The sequence below is a fragment of the Quercus lobata genome, chromosome 9, assembly GCF_001633185.2.
Source record: "Quercus lobata isolate SW786 chromosome 9, ValleyOak3.0 Primary Assembly, whole genome shotgun sequence".
Taxonomy (NCBI): domain Eukaryota; kingdom Viridiplantae; phylum Streptophyta; class Magnoliopsida; order Fagales; family Fagaceae; genus Quercus; species Quercus lobata.
In genome coordinates this window covers 25705242-25720276 of record NC_044912.1, presented here as the reverse complement: position 1 = coordinate 25720276, position 15035 = coordinate 25705242, and the positions used below count along the sequence as shown (strand labels likewise).

The window sequence follows — 15035 nt, the reverse complement described above, 5'->3', positions numbered from 1 at the left end:
AAATATCTTTAAAAATTGCTACCTTTGCATTAATTGCCTCTCAACTAATTCTCTGGCCGCATTAATGTGGAAGTGATACTTGAACAGTGATCAAGCAGCCCTACAGCTATTGGTTGATGGTTCTAGGAGGTGTTGGATGGAACAGGAAGGAATCCCCCGAATTTAACTTACACGTGTGTGGTAAGGATGACATCAAGATTGTAGTATATAACCTGAAAGAATGCACTGAGAGAAAGGGTTGGAACTCTTATATAATTTTATTTTGAAGAAAACCATATGAAACATATTACTTAATTTGTTCCGAGGATAAGTTCTCTAATTTTATTTTTGTCAAACCGTCTTGAATTGTTAAGTCTAATCGTTTTTCTTCTGAGATAAATCTAGTTCTTCTATCCACGCTCTATAAATTCATTGTTTGGGCCACAGGGGTTTGAGTCTAATCCGGTTTTGGGATCAATCCAAATCCAGTCCCTACATAGGTAAATTACCGAACTACATAAATATTGTATTATGTGATTGTTTTCTTTGGTGTATATTTTTCTCCATTTTTGTATTTCACAGATCTGGGAATTTCGTGATTATTCCATTCAACAACGTTCACTCAGATCGAATCTCAAATCTTTTATTACTAATTGAGCTAACAGTAACTGGGTTGAATTTCTAAGCTTAGTGTTAGATAGAAATATTTGTTCCTAATCTTTTTTTTTTTTTTTTAAGAAGAAATATCTACCTAATCATAACAAAACCTTTGTTCTTGCTAGTTACTATAGTGGACCCATGAGCTTTGAACGAGGAATTGAAATATTAACAATTGACAGAGAAGTAAAAACTAAATTAAAACGTGATTGTTGCGTACTCATTAGTCATTATCTATGTGACAATGCAATTGGCATTTGGCAACTAAAGATCTCTTCATTAAAAAAATCTAGATATTATTTCATGGTAGTACAGGCTCTTGGATTTTTCTGTCGATATTATAATTGGAATACACGACACTCTAAGCACTCATTAATAAACTTTAGCTTTGTTCAAAAAAATAATAATAAAATTTACCTTAAAAAATTTACATTTTACTTCTCTAAATTATATCCTGATTATACTTTACACCTTAAACTTTTCAAATACACGTTTTATACCCTAAATTATGATCTTTATTACACTTTGCACCCTAATATCAAATTTACTGTCATCTTAGATGGAAAAGTATGACACTATATGAAAAGACCATATTACTTATCTTCTCAATCCCTTAAAAATAAAGAAGAAATTAAGTTTACCACCCTAAATTATGATCTTAATTATATTTTGCATTATTAATTTTGAATTTTCATTCACGTTAACAGCAAACTTAACGTTGGGGTGCAAGGTATAACAAGAGTTATAGTTTAAGATGAAAAATGTGCATTCGAAAAGAAGTTTAGGGTGCAAGGTGTAATATAATGAATAATTTAAGATGGTCAAATATAATTTTTCCTTAAAAAAAACATTACAAACTATTTCTTAAAATTGACAGACACCCGATTCTCTAAATTTTTTTTTTTTTAAATTGAGGGACATCGTACAAAAATTAGAGAAGGTTCACTTGCTTACTTAAAAAAGAAACTTAATCCTTTATTGAGCTTCTACTTCAATTATATTATTATTAGTCTTTTAACAAAAAAAACATAATTATTATTAGTCATTAATCCATGCAATAAATCAAAAAGCTTGTGAAAAGGTGTGTGTATATATATATGAGACATATTTTAAGAAGAATTAGTAAATTAGTACTTAGTATTCTCCAAAAAAAAAAAAATGTGGGTTAATCTCACATTGGAAAATGAGTGTGAGTTAAAAGAGGTTTAATGTCTATGCTGTATATCCAAAATGACCTAAAATTTAAGACATTTTCCTCTCTTAACGTGTGCATGTTAAAATACTTAGTATTCTAAAAAAAATATAGTAAATAAATAAATAAAATTAGAGAAAAGACACCTGAAAATTTTACTTAAAATTTATTAAGAATAAAAAAAATTAAACCTAATTTTATTCAAATTTGTTTGGTGTTGGGTTGCTTTATAATTCTAAAAATAAAAATATTTTAAAAGTATATTTATTAAAACTTAGATAATTATGTTAATTAGACAATTAAAATAATTTATTATAATTAATATTTTTATTTGAGAGAGTTTCAAAATCTCTTATTTAACCATTAAAGATTTTATCAGTTAAGCTAACTAGAATCCACTTATAAATAATATAATTCTTTTAAATTTCTTTAAATTAACTTTCATTCATAATTTTAATCATAATTTTCAAATTTGTAAACTTTTCAGGTTTGAATAATAGAGTTCCTCTCAAATGAACTTTTTGATACACTTGACTGAAGAATGTCATGGCACATCCATGCCTGTAAAACATATAGCGTTGACGTTGATAACCATTATATGCGAGTACTAGCATATAAGACATAGCTTTTTTATCTTTCTTTTATCTTTTTCTTTTACATACAATATAATTTAAATTTATGGTAAGCTAATTACTTTTTATTATCATACTCAAAATATCAATCAATTGATTTTACAAGTGAGAATCTTCCAAAAGGCTTAACCGAAACCAACACTAAGATAAAACTTTTACTACTGTTAAACATGATGTAAAATTGTAAATTATGATAATGGATAGAGAGACCGGTGAGAATCTCCCAAACAATATATAAAAGGCTTATCTCTAACTTAAATTTTTATAATAAAAGGAGAGACACTCATAACTCACAAATACTCACTCTTAATTTACTCTTAGATTGAGAGATGTAAAGATAGTCAGATAAAACTTATGAGAGAGAGACAGAGAGAGAGAGATATATTTGTAATTTGTGTTGTTTGGTTTTGGAATAAACGGATTTGTATTGTTATTTGATTTTGGGCTCAACTAATATGTGATCAGGTATATAAAAATATTTTTAAAGGTAAATCAAAGTAGTAAAAAAATAATATATATAAATTTTTTTCTGTGCCGACGGTAGGTGAGGAGCCGACCAGAGGTACCCACTGGCCACTACCCACACTAAGACAGAACTTTTATTACTTTTTTTTTTTTTTTCAGAAGAAACTTATTATACATGTTAAACATGATATAAATTGTAACAATGGATAGATTCATAGATATACGCATGAGAATCTCCCAAGTCTATATGAAGGCACATATCTAACGTATATGTTTCAAAGTATTAACTACATACCCAAAAAACCAAATAATAAGCTTTATCAAAGGCCTTTGGCAATGGCTCTCAACCTACTTGCTTCACTATCTATTTGCTTTATCAAAGTAGTAACTATAAAACTTGTTGATAAAAATCATATGGTACATAATAAAAAGGCAACAAATACACAAAATTTATTTAATTTGATGGGAAAAAAAAAAAAACTTGCAAGATTGTAGGTAAGGAAGAGAGAAGAAGGGGAAAATATAGCAAACAATTATAAGGTAGGTAGTAGAAAGAAGAATACACCAAAAAAAATTTTGTGTGTATATATATATATATATATATATATATATATAAAGAGAATTTTAAGTTGTGAAGAAGTTAATATGAACAAAAAAAAAAAAAAAGTTTAGGTGAAAATCAAATACTTTCTTTTATTACTTTATTATTAGGAAAAAGATGACATGCGATGCATATTTATCCAAAAAAAAAAAAGAAAAAAAGAAAAGAAAGAAAGGAAGGAATGTAGTGGAAAAAAAATAACAAAACGTAGGTTGATCACAAAAGTCAATAGTATTCAATTCAATCTAATTTCTTTTATTTTATTTTTTAATTCTATCTTATTTACTTTTAGGTATAATTTTAATCTCTTTTTATATATATATATATATATATAGGTAATTCTATCCTAAGGCATTGTTGATAATATTTTAGATATACATAATTGTAGGTTGTAGTTGTATGGCACCACCCAACTAAATTTATTCTCTTTTTGAAATTTCTAGAAAACACTTATTGCAGGTTGCATGTTTTGTTAAAACGCTTATTATTATTTTATCCAAAAAAAATGATAAGAAAAATAAACAAAATAATGTTTTTTTATCTAAAAATTACTGCAAAAATTGGATTTAGAAGTCACGGTTGTACCAAGTGCTTTCACCAAATTGCAATTTTTTTTTTTAGATTTTTAGATTTAAAAAAAATATATATAATTTTTTCTTCTCCTATATTTCTAAGCTGATAAAAATCTCAATTTGATTATAATCAAAATTCTTCATCTAATCCATCTAATCCTTATCTTTTTAAGTGTAGTGTATTATAATCCAAACTCTTCATCTAATCTATTTAATCCTTTTTTTTTTTATTTTTTTTATTTTTTTATGTATGGTGTATTATAAAAATAAAAGTAGCAACTTTCTTATTTTTTATTACTACACTACATGTATTTAGTTGGTTTTTTTTCTTTGAGAGGTAAATTTAGTTGGTTGGTTCCATTCAACTAAAACCTACAAATGGGTCTATCTAAATATTATCAACAAAGCCTAAAATAATAGGATAGAAAGAAAAAAAATTTCTAAAGCATAATTATTAAAATGTGTATTTGTGATGTAAAAATATAGCTAATCCCATGACCATGAATTAAAAAAAAAAAAAAAAAAAACTTGATTGATGGCTGTAATCTATATAAGGAAATATGATAGAATTGTTTTATTTTTTTAAAATGGAGCTCTTTTATACAGTTTGTTAGCATTCTCTAACTAAAGTAAAAGACAATAGCTTTCATATACCTGGTACCAAACAAAATCAAATTAGTAAATAAATAAAATATTTATTAGATATTTTAAGAAGAATTAGTAAATAAATAAAATCAAATTAGAGAAAAGACACCTGCAAAATTTAATTAAAATTTATTTAGAAAAAATCAAACCTAATTTAATTCAAATTTGTTTGGTGTTGGGTTGCTTTATAACTCTAAAAATCAAAATTTTAAAAAATATATTTATTAAAACAAAGATAATTATGCTAATTAGACAATTAAAATAATTTATTATAAGTAATATAATTCTATTAAATTTCTTTAAACTTTAATTCATAATTTTAATCATAATTTTCAAATTTTGTAAACCTTTCAAGTTTGAATAATAGAGTTCCCCTAAAATGAACTTTTTGAAACACTTGACTGAAGAATATCATGGCACATCTATGCCTGTACAACATATAGCGTTGAGGTTACATCTTTGCCTTACCACTGACACATGGACTTCAATACAAAATTTTAATTACATGTGTCTTACTTGTCATTTTATAGATGATGATTGGAAGCTACATAAAAGAATTTTAAATTTTTGTATTGTCGATAACCATAAGGGAAAAACCATTGGCAAAATGGTTGAATCTTGTTTAGAAGAGTGCAATATTGAGGGGATTTTCACCTTGACGGTGGATAATGCTTCCTCAAATCACGTAGCCATTAGTTACTTGAAAGAAGCTACTAATAGGTGGAAAGGCACTGTTTTAGGGAATGAATTTGTTCATGTGAGGTGTTGTGCTCACATCTTGAATCTTATTGTGACCGATGGCTTAAAACATCATAATAAGTCAATTGATAGGGTGTGTCATGCAGTTAGATATGTGAAAGCTTCTCCAAATAGGTTACAAACCTTTAAGAGGTGTGTGGAGAAAATGAAAATAGAGTCAAAGGCTATTCTATGTTTGGATGTGGCCACTAGATGGAACTCCACCTATAAAATGTTGGAAAATTCTGAAAAGTTTGAACATGCATTCAAGCGGATGGAATATGAAGATCTTGATTATATTCTACACTTTCGGGATGGGGACTATGATAGGAGACCTCCAAATGAGGATGATTGGGAGACTTGTAGAAAATTTGTTAAGTTTTTGAAACTTTTTTATAATGCCACAAAGAGGTTTTCGAGTTCCTTGTATGTGACATCAAATGCTTTCTTTGATGAGATATATATGATTAAAAGAAAGATAGATCTCTTTTCTAGGAGTGAGGACCATTTTTTGTACTCAATGGCAAAAACAATGAAAGAGAAGTTTGACAAGTATTGGGGGAGCGGGGAGGATTCATCAAAGAAGGGAAATGTGCTTTTGTATGTTGCTGTGGTGCTTGATCCTCGAAAAAAGTTGGATTATTTGAATTATTTTTTATTAAATTTGTATGGAGAGAATGTTGCTAAGGTTATCACTGACCTTGTGGAAAATGTATTGAAACGCTTGTATGAGCATTATAATTCAACTCATTCATCATATGTGTCTATACAAAGTGCGAGTGAGATATCAAGGATGAAAGGTGTTGGTGTTGATGTTGATGATGGTGATCTAGATAGATTTATTGCCTCTCAATACAAGGCTTTTAGGCAAGGAAAACAACCTGTTGGGTGTGTAGATGAGGTTGCAAAATACTTGATGGAGAATATTGAAGGGGAAAATGACAAAACCTTTAATATACTGGCTTGGTGGAAGTATAATACTAATAAGTATAGTATATTGTCTCGACTGGCACGAGATGTGTTGGTTGTACCTGTTTCTACTGTGGCTTCTGAGTCGGCATTTAGTACAGGAGGACGTATACTAGACCCATTCCGTAGTTCACTTGCCCTTGAGATGGTACAATCTCTCATATGTACTCAAAATTGGCTTCAATCTTCAGTGCAAATTTTGCTTCGGCAAGCCATGGATGATGTTGAGCTATTTGAAGATTATGGAAAATGTAATGTTCTTAAAATGTATTAACTTGTGCTTTAACTGAAATTTAATATATCTTGTTAGTGCATTAAATAGAATTTAATATATATTGTTGTTCTAAAATGTTTTGAAGCTTTTTTGGAAGCGAAGTTAGCTTCACCTTCAGCAGCATCACCTTCACCATCAAGTACTGTTACAAATCTTGATTGATCTGCCTACATACATTGGTGAGTTTTTCTTGGATTCTGTTTGTGTCAGGATTAATTAATATGATATTAGATTATCTCAGTGTGGTTCAACTAGTTGCATGCATTCAGAATTTAAAAGAATATTTCTTTTTTGCAACAACCCCATGTGTATGAAGCCAAGTTTAATGTTGGAGCTTGAAGAAGTGCTTACATGCAGGATTACTGAAAAGAAACTTTTTTTGACAATTAAGCATTTTGTCCAGCAATGGATTGCTGTAATTTGTTTCACTAAAGCATTTTGTTGTAATGTAAAGTTTTAGATATCTTGCCATAGTTTTTCATTTCTGGCTCTTTAGTGCTTGTGTTGGTTTTTATGCATTTGTTTTGCTTTCTCAAAGTTCTAACACTGTTTGGAGAGTTCACAACAGAATGAAATGAATTAGAGTGGATAGGTTATAAATGAATGGAATGTGGAGGACTATATTATTTTCTTTTGTTTGGTGTGTTTTGGAGTTGCATAAGAGAAGGAATGGAAAGAAGAGATATCATACTTGCAGCTCTGATGGTTCAGTGAAGATATTGTTGGTTGTGTTTTTATTGTGTATATCCATTTAATAGTCATAAATGTGGCTTGCTAAGGAGATTTTAGCTTTTATTTTCATAATTTATTTTTAAATGATTTGATATTGGGTTTTTTTTTTAAAATGATTTGATATTGGATTTTTTTTTTAATGAGAGATTATTATTACAAAAAAGAATGTAGTAACTAAATGCTCATGGAAAACAAGCAGCAGCAGGAAAAAAAAAATGTAGTAACTAAATGCTCATGGAAAACAAGCAGCAGGAAAGAAAAGAAAAAAAAAAAAAACCGAGACCCGACCCGAGACCCGGAAAACCGACCCCATTTCAGACCCGATTTTTCGGGTCGGGTCGGATTTCAAAGAGACAAACTCGATTTCTGTTGGGTCAGGTTTCGGGCCACAGTAAACCCGACCTGACCCGACCCAATATCAGTCCTATAGCTTATTTTCTTATCTTTATTTTTACATACAATATAATTTAAATTTACGGTAAGATAATTTTTTTTTATTATCAAACTCAAAATACCCATTTATTTTACAAGTGAAAATCTCCCTAGAAGCTTAATTGAAACCAACACTAAAATAAAACTTTTACTGCACATGTTAAACATGATGTAAAATTGTAGGTTATAATAATGGATAGATATACGGGTGAGAATCTCCCAAACGATATATAAAGGTATATATCTAACGTAAATTTTTATAATAAAAGGAGAGGTACTCGTAACTCACAAATTCTCATTCTTAATTTACTTTTAAATTCAGAGATGCAAACATAATCAAATAGAAAAGAGAGATGAGACAAAACTCATGAGAGAGATAGAGAAATATATATATATATATATATATATTTGTGATTTGTATTGTTGTTTGATTTTGGGCTCGTGATCAGGTGTATAAAAACATTTTTAAAAGTAAATTAAATTAATAAAAAAATATTATATATATAAATTTTTTTTTTTCCTTGTCGACGGTACATTAGGAGCCGACCAGAGGTACCCACGACCCACTACCCACACCAAGATATAAATTATAATAACGGATAGATATAAATTATATAAAGGCACATATCTAACGTACATGTTTCAAAGTAATAACTACGTACCCAAAAAACTATAATAAGCTTTATCAAAGGCCTTTGTCAATGGCTCTCAACCTACTTGCTTCACTCCCTATCTGCAATTTCCCAAGAGCAGCTCTCCCATCTAGAGGTCCCACCCATTTCAAATCACTTGTAACAAGCAGAAGCGACATTGTTCCTAGTTCTGTCCAGTGCAAGGTCTCCAACAAAATTTCAATTAGTACTGGGAAGTTAAAAGGCTAAATTGACACAATTGAAAAATTAAATATCAAATTAAAATATAGTATAAAAGAGAGAAATTAAATATGTAGTTTACTATTTTTATTTATTATTTATTTTCCATCTGTTTTGGTTTGGTTTGGTTTTTTATTTTTATTTTTATTTTTTTAAAATGAAGTGGCCATCTATATATAATTTTTTAATAAAAAATAACGTGTTACTTTTTCTTTGTTTAATTTAATAGAGGTATAAAAGTAAATTTATACAATCTATCTTTTCTATCATTTAATTTTCATTTTCAATCAAACAAAATAGTTTTCCATCTCTCAATTTTTTCATCTCCAACCAAACACCTAAAAAGAAAATTAAAATTTTTTATATTCTCTCACTTTTCCATCAACTCCCCATTTTTTATCTTCCTACTTTTCTATCTCATGTTTGGTTGGGTGGAAAAAATATGATGTGAGGTGAATTGTGGAAGAGTTTCTAGTAGTTTACTATATATATATATATATATATATATATATATATATAATACAACATCAAAAATCACAATTTTTGTCACAATTATCATAAATAGTAGACTGTAATTAGCTGTCTATCACTTTCACATAAACCCACTAATTATTCTTCACCATTCACAGAGTCTTCCAGAGTCTTTCACGTAGATAGTTGGAACAAAAATTATGATTCTTAATATGTATTTAAAATTTTTAATTGTAAAATGATATATTGAAGTAGCCAAAAGTAATATTTTTGGTGTTAAAGTAACAAATTTATTTTTCAAGAGAGCCGATGTTAATGGTCAGCACGCATGACTACAAAATGTCATATACCATGGATAGCATTGACGTTGATTCATGTCATGAGACCATATATGCCAGTACATGTCTGTACATCGTACTAATAATACAGAACTTTACCACATGTTGAACATGATGCAAATTATAATTATAATAATGGATATATATTCGGATGAGAATCTCCCAAGCAATATATAAATCCAAGTAATCAACTGCCAAAATCCCATATATCAAGCTTCATCAAATTAGGCCTTTGTCAATGGCTCTCAACCTACTTCTTTCACTCCCTACTTGCAATTTCCCAATAGCAGCTTTCCCATCTATAGGTCCCATCCATCTCAAATCACTTGTAACAAGCAGAAGTGACTTTGTTTCTGGTCCTGTCCAATGCAAGGTTTCCAGCAAAATTTCAAGTAGTACTGATATTGTTCGGCGATCAGCTGATTACCAACCTCCCATTTGGAACTATGATTACATTCAGTCACTAAGAAGTGAATACCTGGTACATAATATATAGTATTGTTATTTCATTGTTAGATTTACTAGTACTTGAATTATTATTGGAAACTGATCACTGGGCTTGTGTTAATTATAAAGATTCGGTTATTGTATGTCTTAAGGATACACATTAGTCATTCATTTTTGGAATCATTTTATGGAAAATTGAAAAGGTTGTCACAAAAGTTGGTAACTTTTTCGTTTTATTATAAAAAATTTTCTAAAATGGTTTTCTAGTGTATGCCCTAAAGGTACACATTAGTAAAACCCTAATTATAATATTGTGATGTAGGGAGAAGAGTACACAGGGCAAGTTAACAAGTTGAAGGAACAAGTGAGGATGATGCTTCACCAAGTGATGGATCCTTTAGAGCAGCTGGAGCTGATAGATACCTTGCAAAGACTAGGATTGTCTTATCACTTTGAGGGTGAAATGAAGAGAATACTGGAAGGTTTATACAAAAATGATCATGGTGGTGATTTGTGGAAGAAGGAGAATTTATATGCCACAGCTCTTAAATTTCGTCTGTTTAGACAACATGGATATAGTGTGTCTGAAGGTAATTAGGAAAGAAATTGAAGTCACTGGTTGATATTTATAAGATATAACTAACCAATGTTTTTGAATTATAGTGCACTTTTGACCCTTGTTTTAGTATTCATTTTTTTTTTTTTTTTAAACTTTTGTCTTTTATATTTTATACTGTTTTTATATTGTTCATGCTGTCCACTTCTATTAATAATCTAACCATTAAGAGGTGATACCCCAAATTTTGTGAATTTGATTGAATTGGATTGGTTAAGTGTGCTTTAAGTCCTACATCAGATCTTTACTAGGTAGATCTTGTGTGTTGCATTTATAAATAACCACAATGAGTTACAAATGTAATTTGATTATAGTCATTTTGGGGTGTAATCGCAAATGTAACCAGAGTTTTTCTCTTGTTATGATAGAATGTTATCAATGCCCACTTTGCCTGCTAGGGTGATGGGTAAGTCTCACAAGAGAATGTATGGCCCTTAGTGGGTTGGATTGTGTGAACCCAAAAGTCCTTGGACTCTAATTGGTAGGACACGCACACATGTGTGTGTGTATATATATGTGTATGTATATATAATGGATGGTTAGATTGTTAATGGAAATAGATTACATGGCTAATATGAAAATATAATAAAATATAACTTTCTGAAATGAAAATTTTGAAATGTAAAGGGTCAAAATGAAAACAATTACAAACTTTAACCGTCAAAATTGTATTTTAGTCATATTTTTAATAGAAATTCCAAATATGCACAAATTAAGGTATGTGTGTGTGTATACATCAATTTTTAGAGATTAAAGTTAACCAACACACAAATACAACAGCAACCATGCTTTAGTCTCAAATTTTTTAGGGTTGACTATGATCCTAACAGATTAATAAAGGTTAACCACACATTTTTTTCGTCATTCTATTCTATCCAAAGTTGTCGTATTTTTTGTTACTTTCTTAATTGACATGTCATTTTTTACTATTCTTACTAATGTTAGCTCTTACACAAATAACAACAAAACTATATACAACTTCCTTGAGATTGTTTAGGTGTACCAATGAATAATAAATAAAGTTTAATTTAAAAAAATAAAATTACACCTCATAATTAAACATTTAATATTCAATAACTTGCTTCTTGTACCCTTCAAACACCTATTAATCACTGTTGGGTTGCTACGTGTAGAAGTTTTTAATAGTTTCATGGAGAGAGGAAGTTTCAAGGCATGTCTTTGTGATGATACCAAGGGAATGCTAGCCTTGTATGAAGCTTCATTCCTTTCGATAGAAGGTGAAAATATCTTGGACGAAGCGAGAGATTTCTCAAAAAAACATCTCCAAGAATTTGTAAAGCAGAATAAAGATCAAAATATTTCTACTGTAGCAGTGAGCCATGCCTTGGAGCTTCCACTACATTGGAGGATACTAAGGGTGGAAGCGAGATGGTTCATTGATGTATATAGGAGCAAAGAAGATATGAACCCCACCTTGCTTAAGTTTGCAGAACTAGATTTCAACATGGTGCAAGCAACCCACCAAGAAGATCTCAAACAAGTGTCATGGTAAAAAGCTTGTTAATTTTGATTTTGTAATTTAAGCTTCATTTGATATAATTCTTCATTGATAACATATTTTACACATTAATGACCCTTGGAAGGAATATTATATAGAAATTGAAGCATAAACTAATAAATACTAAAATTAAAATCAAATTTGATAGCAACATGAACAAATAATTTACTGGGCCGACCCTATATATTATGGGGCCTAAGACCAAAATTAAATTGGAGCAAATTATATATTTAAATATCAATTCATTAATATAAAAATTAGTAATTAAATCTTTGTATTAAGGTTATGTCAAGTTGCCAACTATAATATTTTTGATATCTCTAATTAAATTTAGATTATAAATTTATTTATTAGTAATTAGTCATATATTTATTTGATGTTTTCTTTTTTTATAAAACTTAATTTTTCATTAACAACTCCAATATTACTTAAAAATGAAAAGTATCTGATTGTAGACTACTATATATTAAAAAGTTGAAATTCGATTAAAAAACAAGAAGAAGAAGTGAGAAAGGTATGAACGTAAGCTATAAGGTTTGGAATTATTTTTTTCTTTTCGGTCTTTTGATTTTCTTTGTTGAGAGAGTGAGAGAGAGAGAGAATTTTCAGCTTCTTTGAGAGAGATTACATGTTCTACACTCTAAATCTCTCCCATAGAGGAAATGGAGAGTCCGTCATCATACAGAGATTTAAAAATGGGTCTCACAGCACTATTCACACATTTAAAAATTATTTTGCTACAGTGTTTTAAGTTTTCAGCAAAATAAGCGGTATCCAAACGGACCCTATTGACTAATATTTAAATGTTTAATTAATACTCATATCCTATTGATTAAAATTTGGGGCTTAAGCAGTTGTCTAATTCACCTAAGGCACATGTTGCCATGTTGGCCCTCATAATTAAATTAGTTATAGCCTAAATTTTAAAAGTTAAGCTATGTTTAACTTACCTAATTCAAAAGGTTAAATATGCATCAATATAAAAAGAAAATTAATATATATATATATATATAAATATATATATATATATATATTTTTTTTTTTTAAATTTTTGCTTCAAATAAAGGTGGTGGAGGAGCACTGGCATTGCAGAAAAGTTGAGCTTTGCGAGGGATAGGTTGACAGAGAGTTTCTTCTGGACAGTGGGGTGTACATTTCATCCTCACTTTGGATATTGTAGGAGAATCTCAACAAAGGTCAATGTACTCATTACAGTATTAGATGATATTTATGATGTGTATGGAACTGTAGATGAACTTGAGCTCTTCACGGACGTTGTTGAGAGGTTGGTAATAATGACAATACGCCTCAAATGCTTCAAAGCTATCTTTGACATAAAGACTTAAGTGTGCTCTGTGTGATTCCAGGTGGGATATCAATGCAATGGATGGGCTCCCAAATTATATGAAGATATGTTTCCTAGCTCTACACAATTCAGTCAATGAAATGGGTTTTGATATACTAAAGGAACAAGAATTCCACATCATTCGATATTTTAAAAAAACGGTATGCAATTGACTTCTAAATCCATCTATATTAATCCTTAACATTTTTTTCTTGAACACATGGTGTGTTATACTACCTTAAATTCATTGTTCCACCATAAATTTTTTAGTGGGCAGATTTATGTAAAGCTTATTTGTTGGAGGCAAAGTGGTACTACAGCGGGTATACACCAAGACTTCAAGAATACCTTGAGAATGCATGTTTTTCAATTGCAGCACCAACTATACTATTGCATGCTTATTGTTCCTACACAAATACCATAACAAAGGAAGCCCTAGATTGCTTGGAAGAGTACCCCAACATAGTTCGTTTGTCATCAATGATTTTGCGATTAGCAGATGATCTTGGAACATCTACAGTATGTACACCACTCTATCCTAAGAGTTTCATCAACAAGACTTTCATTTCGTATAATTCACAAACCCTTACAATCTTTTTTTTATTTTTTTTTAATATCAGGATGAATTAAAAAGAGGTGATGTTCCTTCATCAATCCAATGTTACATGAACGAAACTGGTGCTAGCGAAGAAGATGCTCGTGAATACATTAGGTGTTTGATTAGTGCAACATGGAAGAAGATGAATGAAGAACGATCTGTGACTTCTCCCTTCTCTGAAACATTTATTGAAATTGCATTCAACCTTGGAAGGATGGCCCAATGCATATACCAGTATGGAGATGGGCACGGTGTTGGAAACCATGAAACTAAGGATCGTTTATTATCATTATTTGTTCAGCCCTTTCCACCATATAAAGATTAAAATGATGAGTTATTGATATATAAGGATGACGATTTGAAGTTTTAACTCATCATTGTATTACATATTACCTTTGAGATTTGTGAGTTAGTTTGTGTCTATGAGAGTTTTGTGATTGTTTGTGAGGTTTTGATTGAGCGCAATTGTAATCCATATCATTGATTGTGAATTTTAGTTGGCGTTGTATGTGGACATAGGCTTGGAGTTAGTCAAACCATGTTCAATATTGTTCTTTTGAGTGATTTTTTTTTTTTTTTTTTTTAAAAATTCGTGTGAAAGTGCTTCTTGTACCCTTAAAACACAACAAATTGGTATCAAATCTCAAAGTTTGGTCAAGTTCACAAGAAAAATATGTTTAGTTTAAAATGGCGGAGCTAGAGGGGGGTTGGGGGGTCGTGGCCCCCAGCTTTTTGAAAATTTCATTTGTAGTAGCAAAAAAAAAAAAATGATAATTTTTTGTTTTTGAAGAAACAAACACACACACATGGGAGAGGGAAAGAGATTCTAACACAAAGACACACCACAACTCCACTCAAAAGCCATATTAACTTTTAAGAGACGGTGGGCAAGTTATACTACGCACAACATTCTCTCTCTCTCTCTCTCTCTCTCAACCTTT

At 29.9% G+C, this 15035-nt stretch overlaps 2 protein-coding genes across 2 annotated transcripts; both read left to right on the top strand.

Annotated features, from left to right (window-relative positions):
* The first annotated feature begins 5350 nt into the window (after positions 1 to 5350).
* Positions 5351 to 6318, top strand: LOC115961464 (zinc finger BED domain-containing protein RICESLEEPER 2-like). The gene is made up of 2 exons (XM_031080444.1): positions 5351 to 6207; positions 6315 to 6318. Exons 1-2 carry the CDS (start codon positions 5351 to 5353, stop codon positions 6316 to 6318), a joined length of 861 nt encoding a protein of 286 aa, XP_030936304.1.
* A 2271-nt stretch (positions 6319 to 8589) lies between these two features.
* Positions 8590 to 14585, top strand: LOC115962202 (myrcene synthase, chloroplastic-like). The gene is made up of 8 exons (XM_031081101.1): positions 8590 to 8656; positions 9875 to 10050; positions 10339 to 10606; positions 11766 to 12141; positions 13218 to 13436; positions 13519 to 13657; positions 13767 to 14015; positions 14117 to 14585. Exons 1-8 carry the CDS (start codon positions 8590 to 8592, stop codon positions 14417 to 14419), a joined length of 1797 nt encoding a protein of 598 aa, XP_030936961.1. The 3' UTR covers positions 14420 to 14585.
* The last annotated feature ends 450 nt before the right edge of the window (positions 14586 to 15035 follow it).